Source organism: Sciurus carolinensis, chromosome 14 (genome assembly GCF_902686445.1).
Source record: "Sciurus carolinensis chromosome 14, mSciCar1.2, whole genome shotgun sequence".
NCBI lineage: Eukaryota > Metazoa > Chordata > Mammalia > Rodentia > Sciuridae > Sciurus > Sciurus carolinensis.
In genome coordinates this window covers 78072078-78091661 of record NC_062226.1, presented here as the reverse complement: position 1 = coordinate 78091661, position 19584 = coordinate 78072078, and the positions used below count along the sequence as shown (strand labels likewise).

The 19584-nt window shown below is 33.2% G+C and overlaps 1 protein-coding gene across 1 annotated transcript in view; it reads right to left on the bottom strand.

The window, feature by feature from the left end:
- The window catches only part of Vps13a (vacuolar protein sorting 13 homolog A), a 268516-nt gene that overhangs the window by 24626 nt on the left and 224306 nt on the right, over positions 1–19584 (bottom strand). The window contains 3 exon segments of the mRNA XM_047525841.1: positions 6290–6364; positions 7498–7621; positions 9389–9474. Coding sequence (XP_047381797.1) covers positions 6290–6364; positions 7498–7621; positions 9389–9474 — 285 coding nt within the window.

Sequence of the window (19584 nt, the reverse complement as noted above, 5' to 3'; positions counted from 1 at the left end):
AACAAACATATGGAAAAATGTTCAACATCTCTAGTAATAAGAGAAATGCAAATCAAAACCACCCTAAGATTCCATCTCACCCCAATTAGAATGGCGATTATCAAGAATACAAGCAACAACAGGTGTTGGCGAAAATGTGGGGAGAAAGGTACACTCATACATTGCTGGTGCGGCTGGAAATTAGTGCAGCCACTCTGGAAAGCAGTGTGGAGACTCCTTAGAAAACTTGGAATGGACCCACCATTTGACCCAGTTATCCCACTCCTTGGCCTATACCCAAAGGACTTAAAATCAGCATACTACAGAGATTCACCCACATCAATGTTCATAGCTGCTCAGTTCACAATAGCCAGATTGTGGGACCAACCTAGATATCCTTCAATTGATGAATGGATAAAGAAACTGTGGTATATATATACAATGGAATATTACTCAGCAATAAAGAATGATAAAATTATGGCATTTGCAGGCAAATGGATGAAACTGGAGAATATCATGCTAAGTGAGATAAGCCAATCTCAAAAAACCAAAGGACGAATGATATTGCTAATAAGATGGATGATGACACATAATGGGGGGAGGGGTTAGTGTTAGGGTTAGAGTTAGGGTTAGGGAGGGGGGCAAGAATGGAGGAAGGAAGGACTGTATAGAGGGAAAAGAGGGGTGGGAGGGGTGGGGGGAAGGGAAAAAATAACAGAATGAATCAAACAACATTACCCTATGTAAATTTATGATTACACAAATGGTATGCCTTTACGCCATGTACAAATGGAGAAACAGCATGTATCCCATTTGTTTACAATAAAAAAAAAAGAGAATTAATGATAAGAATTACATGATCATCTCAATAGATGCAGGGCAGGCCTTTGATAAACTCCAGCACTCATTCATATCAATAATGCTGAAGAAGCTAGAGACCAATATCGTAAAGGCCATTTGTGACAAACCCAAAGCCAAAGTCAGGCTGAATGCAGAGAAACTAAAATCATTTCCTCTAAAATCAGGAAAAAGACAAGGCTGTCCATTCTCACTACTCCTATTCAATACAGTCCTTGAAACATTAGCCAGAGAGATAAGGCAAGAAAAGGAAATCAAAGGGATACAAATAGCAAAGAAGAGGTCAAATTATCTCTGCCGATGATGCGATCCTATACCTAGAAGACCCAAAAACAACACCAGAAGACTTCTGGAGCTTACAAATGAATTTAGCAAAGTAATGGGATACACAATCAACACCCATAGATCATTAGCTTTCTCATACTCCAACAGTGATTCAGCTGAATCAATGTATCCTAAGGATATAAGGAAAAACATCTCATTCACAATAACCTCAAAAAACATAAAATACTTGGAAATTATTCTAAACAAGGAGGTAAAATGGTTCTACAATGAAAATTATAGAACACTGAGGAAAGAAACTGAAGAAGATCTTAGAAGATGAAAAGACATCCCATGTTTTCGGATAGGCAGAATTAACACTGTCAAAGTGGCCAGATTCCCAAAAGCAATACACAGATTCAATGCAATCCCCATCAAAATGCCAATGGCATTCACAGAATTAGAAAAAAATGATTCTTAAATTCATTTGGAAGAATAAGAGACCCAGAATAACCAAAGCCATACTAAGCAAGAAAAGTAAAGGACGAGGCATAACAATATCTGATCAGAAATTTATTTTTTTATTTTTTTATTTTTTTTACGTTTACATAGGGTAATGATGTTTATTTTATTTTTCCCCTCCCCCCCACCCCTCCCACCCCTCTTTTCCCTCTACACAGTCCTTCTTTCCTTCATTCTTACCGCTCTCCTTAGCCTAACTCTGATCAGAAATTATACTACAGAGCTATAGTAACAAAAAGAGCATAGAGTGGCATCAAGATACACATGAACAGAAGACACAGAGACAAATCCACATTCCTACAGTCATGTGATATTTAACAAACGTGCAAAAAATATATTTTTGGAGAAAAGATAGCCTTTTTAACAACTGGTGCTGGGAAAACAGGATTAGCTCTATGTAGAAAAATGAAACTAGACCTCTATCTCTCACCCTCAACAAAACTCAAAGGAAATGGATCGAAGACTTGGGAGTTAAGCCAGAAACTTTACAACTGCTAGAAGACAACATAGGGTCAACACTCCATCACAGAGGTGCTGGCACCGACTTCCTTAATAAATCCCCAAAGTACAAAAAATAAAACGAGAATTAGTAAGTGGGAGGCCATCAAACTAAAAAGCTTCTGCACAGCAAAGGAAACGATTAAGAGCATGAAAAGAGGGCCTACAGATGGACAAAAATCTTGGCCAGCTGCTCCTCTGACAGGGGATTAACATCCAAAATATACTCAAAATGATTTCTAAAAACTTAACACCAAAAAAATCAAATAACCCTATCAATAAATGGGCAAAAGTTTTAAAGAGAAGCTTCTCAAAAGAAACACAAATGGCCAAAAGTATATGAAAAAATGTTCAACATCTAGCAATCAGGGAAATGCAAATCAAATCTACACCAAGATCTCATCTCACTTCAGTCAAAATGGCAACAATGAAGAATACAGACAGTAATAAATTCTGGTGAAGTTGTGGGGGAAAAAGTACACTTGTACATTGTTGATGGGACTGCAGAGTAGTACACGCTCTCTGGAAAGCAGTAAGGAGGCTCCTCAAAAAACTAGGGATGGGACCACTGTATGACCCAGCTATCCCACTCCTTGTTATTTCTCCAAAAGATCTAAAATCAGCATACTACAGCAATATTGCCACAACAATGTTTACAGCTGTACAATTCATAATAGCTAAATTATGCAATCAACCCAGATTCCTGTCAACAGATGAATGGATTAAGAAACTGGTGTATATATATACATAGTGGAGTTCTACTGAGCCATAAAAAGAATGACATTATGGTATTTGCCAGTAAACGGATGGAAATGGAGAATATCAGGCTAGTTGAAATAAGAAACTCAAAAATTCAAAGGTCAAATGTTTTTTCTCATAGCAGAAGCTATAATAAAATAAAGGAATGGGGTTGGTAAGGTAGGATAACATAAAGAACCAATCAAAAATAAGTAATGGGGTGGGGTTGCAAATTAGTGTAGCCGCTCTGGAAAGCAGTGTGGAGATTCCTCAGAAAGCTTGGAATGGAACCACCATTTGACCCAGCTATCCCACTCCTTGGCCTACACCCAAAGGACTTAAAATCAGCATACTACAGAGAGACAGCCACATAAATGTTCGTAGCTGCTCAACAACAGCCAGATTGTGGAACCAAACTAGATGTCCTTCAATTGATGAATGGATAAAGAAACTGTGGTGCATATATATATATATATATATATATATATATATATACAATGAAATATTACTCAGGTATAAAGAATAAAAAAATTATGGCATTTGCTGGCAAATGGATGAAATTGGAGAATATCATGCTAAGTGAGATAAGCCAATCTCAAAAAAACCAAAGGACGAATGATCTCGCTGATAAGCAGATGATGACACATAATGGGGGATTAGAGGGGGGCAAGAATGGAGGAAGGAGGGACTGTATAGAGGGAAAAGAGGGGTAGGAGGGGTGGGGAGGAAGGAAAAAATAACAAAATGAATTAAACACTATTACCTATGTAGATGTATGATTACACAAATGGTATGCCTTTACTTCATGTACAAACAGAAACAAGATGTACCTCATTTGTTTACAATAAAAATAAATTAAAAAAAAAGTAATGGATAATCAAAGGAAGTCTAGTAGATTATAGGAAGGGGAATGGGAGAGGACAGGAAGGATGGGGAGGTAAAATGTGGGAGGTAAAAGCAGGGGGATCATGAATACTAAAATGGATTTTCATGCCTGTATGAGTTTGTTGGGATAAACCCAACTACTATGTGTAACTATAAAGCTTTAATTAAAAAAAAGACACAAATAGTCAAAAAAACTCATGAAAAAAGGTTCAATATCACTAAGCATCAGGGAAGCACAAACAAAAACAAAATGAAATATCACTTCACTTGCAATATGAATGGTTATTATAAAAAAGAGTGAACGTAACAAGTGCTATTGAAGATGTAGAGAAAAGGGAAATTGTACACTACTGGTGGGAACGTAACTTGGTACAGTCATTATGGAAAGCACAGAGGCTCCTCAATAAATTAAATATAGTTCTACCCTATGACCCAGTAATATCACTCCTTGGCATATATATGTAAAGGAAATGAAATCAGGATCTTGAAGATACCTGCTTCCTGTGTTAACTGGAGTATTATTCATACTAATTAAGAAAATGAAAATGATCAGTAGTTGAAAGAACAAAAAAAATGTACATTTATACATGGAATACTCTTCAGCTGTTAAAAGAAAAAGGAAATCCTGTCATTTGCAACAACATGTACGGAACTGTAGAGTATTATATCAAGTGTAAAAACAGGCACAAAAAAAGAGAAGTAGCGTATGATCTCACTCATATGGGTAACCTAAAAAATACAGATATAATAGAAATTGAATAGAATGGTGAATAGTCGTAGTGAGGAGGAATGGGGAAAGCCTGATTGATGAGTACTAATTTACAGATAGGTGTGTGAAGCCTCCTGTGTTACTGCCCAGTTGGGTAACCACCAATGGCAATAATGTACTATACATTTTAAAAGGCTGGAAGGAAGAATTTTGGCCAGGCATGGTGGTACATGCCTGTAATCCCACTGGCTCAGAAGGCTGAGACAGGAGGATTGAGAATTCAAAACCAGTCTCAGAGAAAGCAAGGTGCTAAGCAACTCAATGAGACCTTGTCTCTAAATGAGATACAAAATAGGGTAGGGGATGTGACTCAGTGGTCAAGTGCTCCTGAGTTCAATCCCTAGTAAACCCCCCCTCTCAAAAAAAAAAAAAAAAAAAAAGGATTTTGGCTATAAAAAATGATAAATGTTTGAGGATTCAAACATTGTACAATGTATATGGAACGTTTCCATGGTAACCCAATAATATGTACACGTTTTTTAATGTGTCAGTTAAAATGTAAATTAAAAAAATAAACAGTACTTCCTCAGAGAAGAAGGAGACAAAAAAAGTTTGGCAGAGATGGCTGTGCCTTTTTACATTAAGAATCACCTAGTGGGAATAGCCCTAACATAAATGGAGAAATGAGAACTGAGCTCAGTAGCTTTCTGTGAATTTTTCTGGAAGAGCAGAATTAAATTCTATGAGATAAGAGTCACATGGTAAAAGGAGAATTTATACAGAAAAACTGAAATAAGTGGTGATGTTCTTCAGCAACATGAAAAATGGTGGCCCAGAAATCATGCTGTTATGGTGCTTCATTTTGTCTCCTTCTTCTCAGTGACATACATATTAAGGCTCCAGTTGCTTTATTCCTATTTCCATGTAACTCATTCCCAATTTCTACTGTTAGTGTGCCAATGTTATCTAATATACAATGTCTAGTAAAACTGCACGACACATGCTAACTTGTTTGTGCTTACTGAGAGTGGTGGTTTGGGAGATCCCTCATTTGGGATCAGATGTGCCACTTAACTGGAAACAGTCATACCCAGCCAGGAGGCCAGGTACCTGTACTGAGTCAGGCAGAGGCCCAGGGATTAATAAAGGAGCCAGGTGCTCATATTGTAAATTTCCCAACGTATTAGGTATAATGTGTCAGGAACAGCATCTTAGCTACAATCAATGAAGTTCAGATAATCGGTTCACAGTCTTCATTTTCTTGACAGTGTACATTATTTTAACTGCCATAATCCCTGAAGTGTATATATAGTGCTTGTCAGTTCACATCATTCCTATCTCCAGGAAACTAAGCCTGACTGACTTCTTTTAAGGTACTATCATTAAGAAGGAACAGAACCAGTATTCAAAAACAGATTTTCTGACTATAGATTTGGCTCTCTTTGCCCTGTGCCATGTTATAGTAGTGGTTTTCTTTGTTTTCATTTTGTGGTTAAATCATATATGGTTGATTTCTCTACTGCTGTGTATGGGGCTATACTTTTTCTGCTGGAACTGAGACCTCAACACCAGAATGAAATAATTTCGTTTGTTTTTGACATTTTAAAATATAGTATAGTTAGGATTTAAAAGAGCATTTTGATTTGAGAAGCAAACAGGAGTGTTAAATCAAGTAAAAAATGTTTGGGGGAAATACTATTGAGTCACATACTAAAAACTGTCAAAACAAAAACAAAACAAAAATCCCAAACAAAATTTATCTGCTTTTTTTTTTTTAACATAATGGTTTTAATGTGAAAAGCTCCTACCTAGTTTAAGTAAAAGATTCATTATATTTACCCTTGCATCCTCTGGGGTCTTGAAGTTAATTATTTTTCCAAACTCTTTGGCATGGAATACAGACTTCACCCGTTCCTATAAACAGAATATGTAACATCATTAAAAATCCAGTTGCAGAAATACAATAAAGAAATGCCAGACAAATTTATTAGCCTATGCTTAAAGTGTCCACTTTACACAAATATGTGCCTTTAAAAAGCCAAGAATGGATAACAGAGAAGAATCAAAACAAATAGAAAAAAGGCTACATTCTCACACATTATCAATAAACCCAAATTAAAAGGCTTATGGTGAGATTTCAATTGTTAAGGTCATAAAAGGTTACAAAGAAAATGAGAAGGATACCTACTATATTTTCTTCTCAAATAATTCCTCAGTTCTTGATATGTGGCTGTGCAAATCCTGATCAAGCCCACCTCAAAAAGATATACATATGTGTATGCACACATATACAAACAAGTTGTATGGGTATGTATATGTGTGTGACATTTTAAACTAGTCATGAAATAAGGATGCAGTTTAGAATCAAAGTAATAAGGGTGGGACCTAGATCCTAATCCTCTACTGTTCACACTCCTTTAATATTGTTTGGTATTGGTTGGGGAAAACTGTCGAATAGCAGATATTAACCATTTGAGGGACAAATAAGAAAGAAAAGTGATACTACTAAGGACCAGGATGTATAATGTCATAGAAGAAGATGGGAGATTTTACTAGTCTAGCAATTTCTTTAAGTAATTAAAAAATTCACGCAAATACAGACTCCATAAGAAATCAGTTTCTTCTATGTAAAATAAAACAGTTATTTGCTGACACAGGTCTCAAAAAAAAGGGGAAAAGGAAAGAAATCACAGAAATAAGGGGAACTGTTATCTTTGGAAAGGGAAAAAGACAGGAAACAAAACCAGGAAAACCATGGTTTAGAGCAGAGGCTAATAGCCACCATCCATTATTTCATACTTAGTTGGGATTCTGTTCCTGCATGTGAAATAAGGGACTAGGAATGCTGTCAATACAATAGCACAGAAAGTAGAACTTTTTCCCTTGGCCTCCCCCCACCCCTTTTTTTAAGCCCAAGTAGCAGTTTTAGGAAAACCACACCAAGAAAAAGAACATTTATAAAAGAGGCAGAAACATTAAAAAAGTAAAGAGGACTGTTACAATGTATATTTTCAGCTACAAGTTTTTTAAAAATACAGTCAGTATACCTTCGCTTCAATGCGTAGTCTTCTCCCATGAATAATGAAAGGCTCTTTGGTAAATTCATCAAAACTATACTGCCACTCACATGTAAGTTGTCCAAATGCTCCCTTTGTTACAAACAATACACCACTGAGGGAGGGGAAATAGGGGCAAAGGGAAGAAAGCAAAGAATCCACTTTAAAAATGGAGGCACTTAAATCCAATACACATTCTCTGTAAGTGCACATGAACCCATTTCCCCAGATAAAACCATATTCTGGGTCACAAAAAATCTTTAATGAATTTAAAAGAACTTAAACCATAAAATTATATTCTCAGATCACAATAGAACTGAACTAGAAAAATATCAGAAGATTTCAAGAATATTTCCAAATGCTCAGAATGCAAGACATTTCTAAACCCAGGGAATCGAACAATCTCAAAGGAAATTAGAAAATATTTTGAATAGAATGAAAATATACAAATTTGGGTGGATGCAACTAAAGAATGCTTAGCAGGAAATTTAAAGCATAATGAGAAAAACTAAAGCACTTATAAAGACAAACACATGAGAAATAGAAAATGCAAGAAATAGAAAACATTTATAGAACCAATTATCAGTCAATAGTTTGGGACAACTTTGATGTAAATAGCACTTGAGAACAAATGTTTTATTATATCAGTAAGACTCTTGTAATATATTTCCCAACTGATAAAAGAAAGACTTTTCTAACTACATTAAACAGCATTGATATGCTGAGAAACCTTGGGTTTTTCACAAGCAAATCAAGTCCTATTGTTATCAATTTTAGAAGGAAATTTCAAAAAAGCACCATCTTGGGCTTTTTATTTTTTTGTAACAGGAATTGAACCTAGGAGCACTAAACCACTGAGTCACATCCCCAGCCCTTTTTATTTTTTGTTTTGAGACCAGGTTTCGCTAAGTAGCTTAGGGCCTTGCTAAGTTGCTGAAGCTGGCTTTGAAATGGTGATCCTCCTGCCTCAGCCTCCCCAGCCACTGGGACTATAGGTATGTACCACCATGCCCAGGGGGCTTTTCATTTTTTGTTTTCCCATTTTAGGAGAAATCAAGAAATAAAAATGCATTGTTTAAAATAATTCTATTTAATCCTTCCTTCAAAGATCTTTCTTCCCCAATTTCTCTTTCTGGTTGACACATCAATTTTTGGTCAATCAGAGTTTTCTTTTAAATAAATATACTTACTTTCCAGTTAAGGGACTGAGTTAAAGGAATAGCTGGCTCCTGGGGAAATGCAAGAGAAAGCTAATCTGGTTTTATGTCTCTCACCTCAATCTTCTTACTCTCTTCTTCACTGTCACTATTCCTAGATTATAGTGGTTGCTGGCACAAACTTGGTGTTCAAGTACATGTCCAACTGTGTCCAGAGGCTATGCCACTGTGTATTTTTGTAAGTACCCTTCCACTGTCTATAGTTCTATTTGAAGATGTCACTGTAGGCAGGAGTATCCACAAAAAATGTTATCTATTTCCATTTGTACATTAACTTACATGACTGGGTCTCTACATTGCAATGAATAGATACAGTCACAGGACTGTTGACTTTCATGGTAACCTGAAATTATATACTTTTTCAGGTGGAGGGAAGTTTATCTCTGAGAAGATAGCTTTATAGAATTTCTGCATGCAATAAACTGATTGAAGCAAATCCTCAAGTATTTAATTTAAAGTTATGTTTACAGCTATGTGTAGCTATTTATCTTTATATATGCACAAAGATAAACAGGAATTTATATAAATGTCTTAGGAAACCAGTCTTATAGAGCAAGAGGACTAGAGTTAGCAGGAATCAGCATGACTACATGAAACAAGATGTATAACAAGTGACTGTCAGTTAACCCATTATCTAATTACAATGGAGAAAGCAAACAAGTTACCTTCTAGTTATCATGAACATATCTGTTTTATTGATCATGACATGAGTAAAATATTTGTATTTTGCAAATCTTCCATTTTCCATGACCTAAAAAAAAGTGAGTGAGAAAATTGATAATATTCCATAATATGTTACAATCCTTCAAAAACCATTTCTCAATGGGGGAAAATCATTAACATACAATAGACACACATATCAGAAAATTCAAACATTCAACAAATCATTTGTTTCCTCTTTAAAAGCATTTGCTGCACTGCATTAAGACTGACTACAGCAATGTCAATCTTTAAATTGTAGGTTTTAAAAAATAGTTATAAGTCCAATCTAATGAGGTATTAAACTATTGTAGTCATTTTATCTCAGAAAATATATTAGTATTAGATCACATCTGTATAAAACTTGTATAAACCCATAAATACATACATCACATAAATTACTACTAGCCCCTACTTTGTCTCTTTCCTGGAAATTTCCTATCTGCTTTATAAATATACTTTGCCAATCTCAGAACTCATTAAAAAACGAGGAGCAGAGTTTCTAGACAAACAGGAAACCCTGAGGCCTATTTAGCATATGTAACGCTTTTTAAATTTGTTTTAAGACTGCTTAAAGATTGTCTATGAATGATATTGACTGTTAACCATTATTTGCTCCAGAAAATGTAAAAACCACCATAAAAATAATTTTTAATTTGTCTTCAATATAATTGGGTCTGATAATAATTATTTTGTCTATTTAAAACACAGCAAGCTAGACTGTTTTGAAAGGTTAGCAATGTAATTGTGACCAAGATCCCTCAAAAAAGGCATGTTAAGAATTTAGGCAAGATGTTAGAAGTCTTCAAGAAATTTAAAAAGGATATGATTTTAGAAAATTGTGTTCCCTGAAGCTATATCTTAAAAACAAACTACAATTATTTAGCTTAGAAGAAAGTTAAGATGAGATTTCATTATTGTCTTGATATAGAAGGTAGATAAATGGTTTCATTTTTATTGGAGACAGAAATAAATAAGAAACTAAAACAGCATGATAAGGCATGCAGATTGCTTACATCGAAGAAGTTTCTAACTTAAAAGATTACAAAATATTAAGGAAACATTTACTACTTAATAGGTAAGGCAATTAAACACAAATATATCAGAAATGAAAAGGGGACACAGGCACAGATTTAGAAGACATTAGTAAGAATTAATTTATAAATTATGCAAATAAATGTGAAAAACCACGTGAAATGGACCATGTTTTAAGAAAATATAAGAGAAAGAAGCCTCAAATATTAGAGAGGCAGGGAAGAAGTTATTTGTAGATGACAATATATCTGGGAAGTCCAATACAAAAAACCCAGTAATCAATTTGGAAATGAAAGGAAAAAATTCTTATATGATAAAAAAGATACTTATATGTATGTTTTACAAAAAAGATGCAGAAGTCATGTGATAGAAACTATTAACACTTTCCTAAGGGGGATAAATGAATTTTCAAAAATGAAAATCCATGCCTTATTCATGGATATAAAAAGTTGTTATAATAAAGATATTATTATATTCCCTTTCACCTTTATACACACACACATATACTCCTTCGAAGTGGTCCCAAGATGGTGATTTTTGGAGGACTGCGGGGGTGGGAGAGGGAAATGAAGTGATTGGGCAAAATTATAATAAAATTTGTGTAGAAAGAAAAATATGACATCAATTAAATTATAAAATGAGAACAATACCCTAACAGTCATTAATATAAATTTGTATAGTTGCAGTAATGAAACATCTTGGTGCTGGTGAAAGTTTACAATGATATATCAATGGAAAGAATACAAATTATAGGAACTGACTAATATGCATGAAATTTTATAAAAATTTTTTTATCTGAATATAGGAATTTGTGACATAAACAGCCTTTCAGATTAGTGGGTAAGAGTATGCATTATCAAATAAATGGGTTTTAGACAACTTGCTGGCTGAAGCTGTATCCTTTTTTCTTTATAATAAATCCTATATGGGTCAATGAATTAAGTATATAAAAGAACTATAAAAATACTGTAAAAGTAACATTTTAAGAATCTTACAACAGGAAAGGCCTCAATAAAACTAAGTCCATAAAAATCTAACAAAATAGACTGGTAAGAACATATAAATTAAACACTACTGAATGGAAAAACAATAATCAAATATGCAAAGAACACAAAAATCAAAGGAAAATTAGGGAAAATATTTGTTAATACAGAGAGGTATTTCATAATTAGAGAAGTCTATTCATTTGAATAAACTATGAGGGAAAAAAATGGGTTACCAATAGTAACATGTCTAAAAGATATGAATAGGTAGTTCGGCAAAAAACCAAAATCTGACTAAGTAGAGGAAAATGTTTAACTTAACTCAAAATCAAGAAAATATAAATCAATTCCAAGTCAGTAATTCCACTGTTAGGATTTATCTTAACCAACATGTGTCAAGATATACATGTAAGAACCTTCATAGCAATGTTGTTAAAAGCAAAAACACCTAAATGTTCATTAATAACGAATTGAATGAATAAATTGGGGGTACTCATATAATGGGACCCTATAAAGTCATAATAAAGAAAAAGATCTGTGTATAATACAGAAAAAGAAGATATATTAAGTGAAAAAGAAATTATATTACTGAGCTGACTGTATGGAGGAAATCGATGGGGAAATGCATGAACATTAGAAGTTTCTGAAAGAGTACACATTGATCTGTTAACAGAATTTATCTCTGGGCTTGTGAAGGGCAATGGTGGAGAGAAGTGAAGTTTTTATTTTTAATTTTACAGCCTTTTATTGTGATTTTTTTATTAGAAATTAGACTATACAGTATGTTCTCCTTTGTTCTACATGTTGACATTTTAAAATCAAGACTATACATGTTGCTTTCCTCAAGAACACCACTCCTGATAAAAGCTGAGTCTATATATGCCCTTAAAAGATCATATTCTTCAAATAAGCTAAAAGTCATTGTTTAAGTGCCTAGCTTCTATTTTAATACTATGTTAAGTTTGGGCACTGCAGTTGACCCTACCTTTTATCACTTTTCATTTTCAAATCAAATCTAGGCGGTACCTATTAGCAATTAAACCAATTTCAATAGTCACAATAGCATTTGGCATTTTTTTTAAAAGTTAAAAAAAATTCATGCAATGCTTTGAAATTCATCCAAAATCTTAAATGCAACACTTAAAAAAAACGAATGGACATTATGATCATAGCAGTGTGCTTTGAAATATAATGAATTGTACCTTTTGTTATTAGAGTAGCTATATTTGAATAACATCAAAGATAACATTGCACAGCAAAATGTTGCTCATGTCTCTATTACATATGTAAAAATAGAGCAATAAAACAGCATTATAAGTGGAATCCAAATATCAGAAACTAAACCCACATACGCATGGGAGAGAATGTGATAGTTTATTAGCCAAATTCATCTTCTGTTACACTGTAAAGAGTCTACAAATGTCATGCTTTTGGTCACAATTTTTCTGCCTAATTATTTGACTTTATAAGTACATTATATATGAAAGATCTATACCTTTCAAAACTCCATTATATATTTTAGAAACATCCCTCGGAATTTCAGACCTTAAAGGAATGTTACCGTTCATTCAAACCAATTTTTTCCTTTTCTGAAAATCAAGTGTTTAATCAATCCACGTAAAATCTTATCTGATTAGGTAAGATTATAGTTAAGTGATTTGCTTTGGGTCAGTTGCAAATTTGAGTTCAGAACATTGGCTTCTTCACTTCTAGTTCCAGTGCTTTTTCACTATTCCATGATGTTTCCTCTTAAGGTGTCAGGTACACTTCCCCCCACGGTACCTACTAAATGTCTTTGATAATCCTAGAAGATGGTAGTTGCTGAGAGGTTCTTAAGGCAGCTCAAGTTAGCTGAATATTTCTAGATCAACAGTATCCAGTAAGTTTAATGTTAATATTTTATATTCCTCTATCCCAAACAGATGCTAGGTATGAAATGTTTCTATTAAAATAATCCATGATACCATTTAAAAAATGAAGAATTAGCAAAATCAGGGTTAGAAATCACAATGTAAGGCCTTTGTATAAATATCAAGATTTGGCTGATATGAAGGGATTAACAATAGCCAGTACTTTAGAAATGTCAATCTTCTTTATATGCTTTTGCATTAAAGAAAAAATATTTTTTACCTTATTCATTAAAAGAATGTGTGAATTACCCATCAGAGAGTGGGAAATTTTCAAAAAGAAACAAACAGAATAACACAACAGAAGCTGCACTCATTACATATATTTGTCAAAATGTTTAGGTAAGAATTAAAATAAATGATTATTGGTAATAGGATTCCTCTGGCATTATGAAAAGTATGTATATGGTACTTTGTGTAAATGAAGTGATACTTTAAAGCAAACAAATCCAAATCAAATTAATCACACATTTAGAAACACAAAGAGAATAGGAGCTTGATGATAGTAGTGCCAGAATTACTTTTTTACTTATAACCACATTTCCTGACAAATAAGCCCCGATACATTAGAAAAAGAACATGTTAAAAACGACAGTATCACAAATGACATTTCTAATACTCTCAAATCATCATAATGTTATAAAATTGCAAAATTCTGAAAAAGCAAAGCAAAATATGAACATGGAAAACTTTAAATCCCGAGCAATATAAAGTGTTAATCCCTTCATTGGAAATTTATTTTAAAAAACTGAGTAAAGAATAAGAATACATAGTTTAACAAAAACTATGAAATGTGATCACTATCTGACTTTTCTGGAAGGGTCTCATAAAGATAGTAGTTTAGATAGTAGACAACACCATAGGGGATAAAAGGAAAACGAAATTCATCTAGATGAAAGACGAATTAACAATGAATGCTATCAAGTGAGAAAATCTACTAGATAATAAAGAAATGCTTTTACAGATTGGTTAATTTTAATATTTAGGAGATGATGGGGAAAGAGGAAAGGTTTATGAATAGACTCTACTAAAAATATAAACCACTTATAAAAACAACAATATTCAGAGTTACTTGTAAAATGGCAAGTGCTATCATTTTTCAATTATTTAAGAAGTAATAGGACAAGTTGTTCAAAAGAATCTATTTCTAAGGAAAATCTGAAGAATAATTTGCTCAAAGCTTAGGGATAAAAAATGTCTTCATATTTCAGTTGAAATTTGAGACTTGAGTGTCTTGGCCAAGAAAAAGAGGGTATCATTCAAGCTTCATAATTAAACATAGTTGAAATCAATTATCTCAAAACTTAAAGATTTCATATGTAACAGAATAAATGTAAATAAGAATGAAGAAGTGATATTTACCTTACCCTGTAAGGCAAGTTAGTTAAAAAAAAAATCAAATCTGTGTCATCCAATCTGGAGAGGGATTAATCCTCCTACCAGCCTCTCCTTTCATGTAAATGTTTTCTTGATTGTCAGATAAAACATAGCTCTAGGTTATATTGACAGCTTAGACCATAAAGCTGAATATAATCCTTTGACATAAAAGCAAAGGAAAGACATTATTACATATTATAAGTTGTTATCAATTAGCACAATCAAAACAGCCTGGCGAAATGACAATTATGCTTGTGGAGTAACTGCACCAACAACAGCAGACTTTCAATTAACCTACCCAATACATTCTAGAAGAAAAAGAGTGGGTGCATCAGGAATAAAAGTTCACAGCTACAATAGTCTTACGCAGTTCCAACAGTACCCTCCGAGTGATCAACATTTATTGATCCATATTACATATACCTGAAAATAACGTTTCTGTATAAATAGGTGCAGTCCACATCACTAAGAACTTAACTGTTTACCAATTAAGGTGCAGAAATTATCATGGTATTATAACTATTCTACTAACCTTGAAAGGAAACAAAAAGGATGAAATTTAATGATGCTTTTATCTTGACAAAGAGGAGACAAATGAGGAATATAGAATTTATACAATGGAGGTCAAAACTAGCATAAACTGGTATTCATCTGGAACAATAAAAATACAATATAATTCTTATTAGGCATGATATTAATAATTACATATATTATCTCATTTGTTTAAATCCTAACAATACCAAGAGAGGTACTACAATATCTCCATTTTACAATTTGGAACTGAAATCAGACAGGCATAATAGACTATAAATCTAGTTTAAAAAAAAAAAAGGCTAGAATTTGAGGCTAACTTAGCTTAAGAATCCAGACTGTAAGTCACAGGATATTGCTGTATCTTAAATATTTTTTATTGTAAAAAAAGCACAGAAAAACTACAGTCAGCCTTCTTTATCTGTGGGCTGCAACATCAGTAGATTCAAACAACCATGGGTCAAAAATTCTTTTAAAAATTTTATCTGTATTCAATGTGTACAGACTTTTAATTTGGTCACTATTCCCTAAGAATACAGTATGACAATTATTTACATAGTACTTACATTGTGTTAGATATTCTAGGTAATCTAGAGACAATTTAAAGTGTATAGGAGGATATACTTAGGTTATGTGCAACACTATGTTATTTTATTTAAGGTACTTGAGCATCAGATTTGGGTGTCCTTGGAGGTCTTGCAATTAATCTGCTACAGATTCCAAGGGACAAGTGTGTATATATTCTAGGAGATGCCATGGAATCTCATTTTAACAGTTCAGTGGACTATGTATTCAGATATTCCACAGGTCTTGCAATGTTTCAAATTTCATGTAATGTCAGGATCCTCTTTGGAGATGAGTCATATCTTATGTGTTTTTGATTCCTACAATTCCTTACAACCTTGCATGTATCACCTAAATAACAAACAGGAATAAAATTGTGAAGATCTTCACATTACAGAGTTGGTCTCTAATGTGGAATGTATTTTATCCCCAATTATCTGAACAATAAAAATAAAGTTCACTAGAATTAAGCTTGTGAGGGATGAGCAGAAATATTGACTACTCACTTCTAGACGGGAAGCCTAATATCTTGGGAAATGTTATGATACACAATTAACAGTGAATTCCTTCACTTTTAGAGTGAAGGAATGCATGGCATTATATTTTTATATGTATTCATATAAACTATTCTCCCAAATCAAGCCAGCAAACATCCAATCATATATATGTAATTATACATTTTATTATTTTGCCAATTTTAAAATTCAAAGTAGCCTGGCAACTTATTCCAGCAAGGTTAACTTCCATAACATAGCCAGTTTCCCATATTTGTATTCCAACACTGCATCTTCATGAGATCTCTAACACACACAACTACTTCTGACTTGAAGCACCACAAAGTAAATAAAAAGCATTTTCCTCTACAATATTTCCCCATAGTGTTCTTTACAGTGGTAAATTTTCACTGAAAAACTGTCATTAAGACAGTTTATTAGAGTTATTACCAGAGGTCACTAGGCTATCAATATTATTTAAATTTATAAGACAAATGAAAACAAAAAACATGGTGCTTCCTTTCATAGAAGACATTAAATTTTTTTTAGATGAATGAGAGAAGCCCATGAAAATGAATTACTTAATTAAGCAAATGATTGTATCCTTTCACAGGACATTTAGCCAGCAACAACAAAAATCATAACTTATACAAAGTCTAGAATTCTAACAACTACTTTTAGCGTGCGCGCGCGCACAAACACACACACACAGACAGTACACACATTTCTGGATGAGTTTTACTAAACTCAGTTTATGCCAATGATCTCTTGAGTTTGTTCAGAGAAACCAGGGAGAAATTATAAGGCAGACCTCCATCAAGTCAATAGAGAAGTCATGAGTTGAGGAAGTCTGGGGTGAGAATTCAGTACCTTTAGCTTAATTAAGACTGAAGACCTTCTAAACGAATACTCACTATGAGTTTTAGCTCTATTTACATATCTTTGGTAAAAAGAGAGTAAGATCCAAGTGGATCCTACCTGAGTTCAACATAAAAGGGTCTTTTAAAATGTTAAATATACTGAATTTCTATTATAATAGTACTTATCTTTCCTTAATATATTTAGCAATTCAACACATGCAATGATGACAAACTTTTAAAAGATTTAGAAATTAAATTGGTCTCATTCAAGTTACTGGATTAAAGAAACATTCATTTTAAATTTGTGACAGTAAACCTGAACCTCCCCTAAGTAGAACCATCACCTCCAGAGAAAAGATAATTAATTCCAATCTTATTCGAAAGTATTTTTACATAACACTGGAAGGTCTGAAGTGGGATTCCATTGGTCCAAAATAAACTTAGTGGGACATACCACTATCAGATGTTCAAAAGTCTGGCCCTTATAAAATAATGTGACAAGGACTCTCCAAGAGAATTTGCTAAACTAATGAGTAAAGTATGAGAATTCTATCCAAACTGAATAGGTAATCTCTTTTCCCATGGGATCTGCTTTATCTAAGGTAGTAAGACTTCTAATTTCCCTGGATAACAAAATTTGGCTCTCTTCAATTTTCTTGTCCCATTCAGAAGTATCCTTCTGGAGAGGAAAGTTACAAAATGAAGAGTGAGATCCATTAAGTCTTGTGTCCTAGTTCTTGTCCACTTACTCAAAATTTCAGATGAAGCCAGGAGAAGAGTGTTCAGCACTACTATGGTGATCTGACTGCTATTTAAAGCCCTTTCTTCCCGATTAGTTGTAATTCTCCTCCTGAAGTAAAAGGAAAGACTACGACGGCTGAAGGTGGTTATCTTCCAAATGTTATTAAGGCAGTGTCTGAAGCTAATTATAAACATCTGTAATTTCTGAAAGAAAAGAAATATACAACAAACAAAAACAGCCTCCCTTCTAGAACTTACATAATGGCCACTATGATATTTTTATAAAGGGTTCAAACACAACACAGGTAAAAATTAGAGTACCTGAAATGGTAAAGAATATACTACCCTCATGGTTCAACTTGGCTCTCAATATTCATATACAACAGACATGGGATTATACACACACACATGCATTCACACACACATTTTAAGGGAAGATTTATTTTTTAAGGGGAAGAAGTACTTTTAAAAAGACAATGTAAAAATATGTTCAATGAAAAAGAAAAATGCTTCTACGTCAGCTGCACAAATAAAGAAAAGGTTTTGGTCATTTATGTGCTTCAGCAATAAAAGCTAAGCTTCTCACATTAGGGATAATTTTATGAGTGGGATTTTTTTTTAGTCTTCAAAAGTAATAACTCGATTTCTAATATCACGCTAACTGAAATAAGCCAGTCTCAGAAAGTCAAGGGTCATACGTTTTCTCTCATATGTGGAAGGTAGAGAGAAAAAAGGGGGTAAAAGGGATCTCATAAAAACAAAGAGGAGACCATTAAAGTAGAGGAAGGGAATGCTGGAGGAAGACAGGAGGGGAAGGAAAAGGAAGGTACTCAGGAATAAAACTGACCAATTAGATTTTATGCAGGTATGAATATATCACAATGAATTCCACTATTATGTGTAGTTATAATGCATCAAAATAAAAATGTTAAAAAATAAAAACATGAAGTGATGATTCATATACTTGTATTAGAACTGAGTGAATAAATTAGGAAATATCACAAATGGTAGACAAAGGATAATTTTTTAATTTTCTACAGTTTCTTATACTTCTCTTTAATGAGCATACCTTAAAAAATTCATATAAGTCCAAACTTTACTGAATATATTAAAAAATCTTTGTAGGATTTAAGGTACTTAACAGGTTATTGAGAAATGATAATTTATGATGTAAAAATATAACAAGTTCAAGACAAATTACACACATATAAATACTGAGCTAAAGCTGACTATTCTGATTTATGTTTTCAAAAAACACAAATACCTAGAATATTTTGAATGCTCACAGGTTTGAGGATCTCTAAAATCCTAAGAAATGATATAATGCCACTTAGTAGAAATCTTTTATTGTTTCATTGCTTAGAATTATATATACAATGAACGAGACTACGTTAAAAGCTAGTTTTACAGAATTATTAAACAGTTTTTAAACATATTTGGAGACACATTCTTGCTATATTCACTGGTTGATATGGAGTAACTGCTGAAATGGATTTATACTGAAAGACAACAGGTACAAAAATGTTCTACCATTTTAAAACAAGCAAAACCATAAACACCTGTCTATGCAAATCATTAATTATTCTAATTAGTTCTCAAATACAGATCTATTTGAAATTATGTGTTTTATTCTTTGATTCAGGCCTTTCTAAACCATTTATACTCATTCA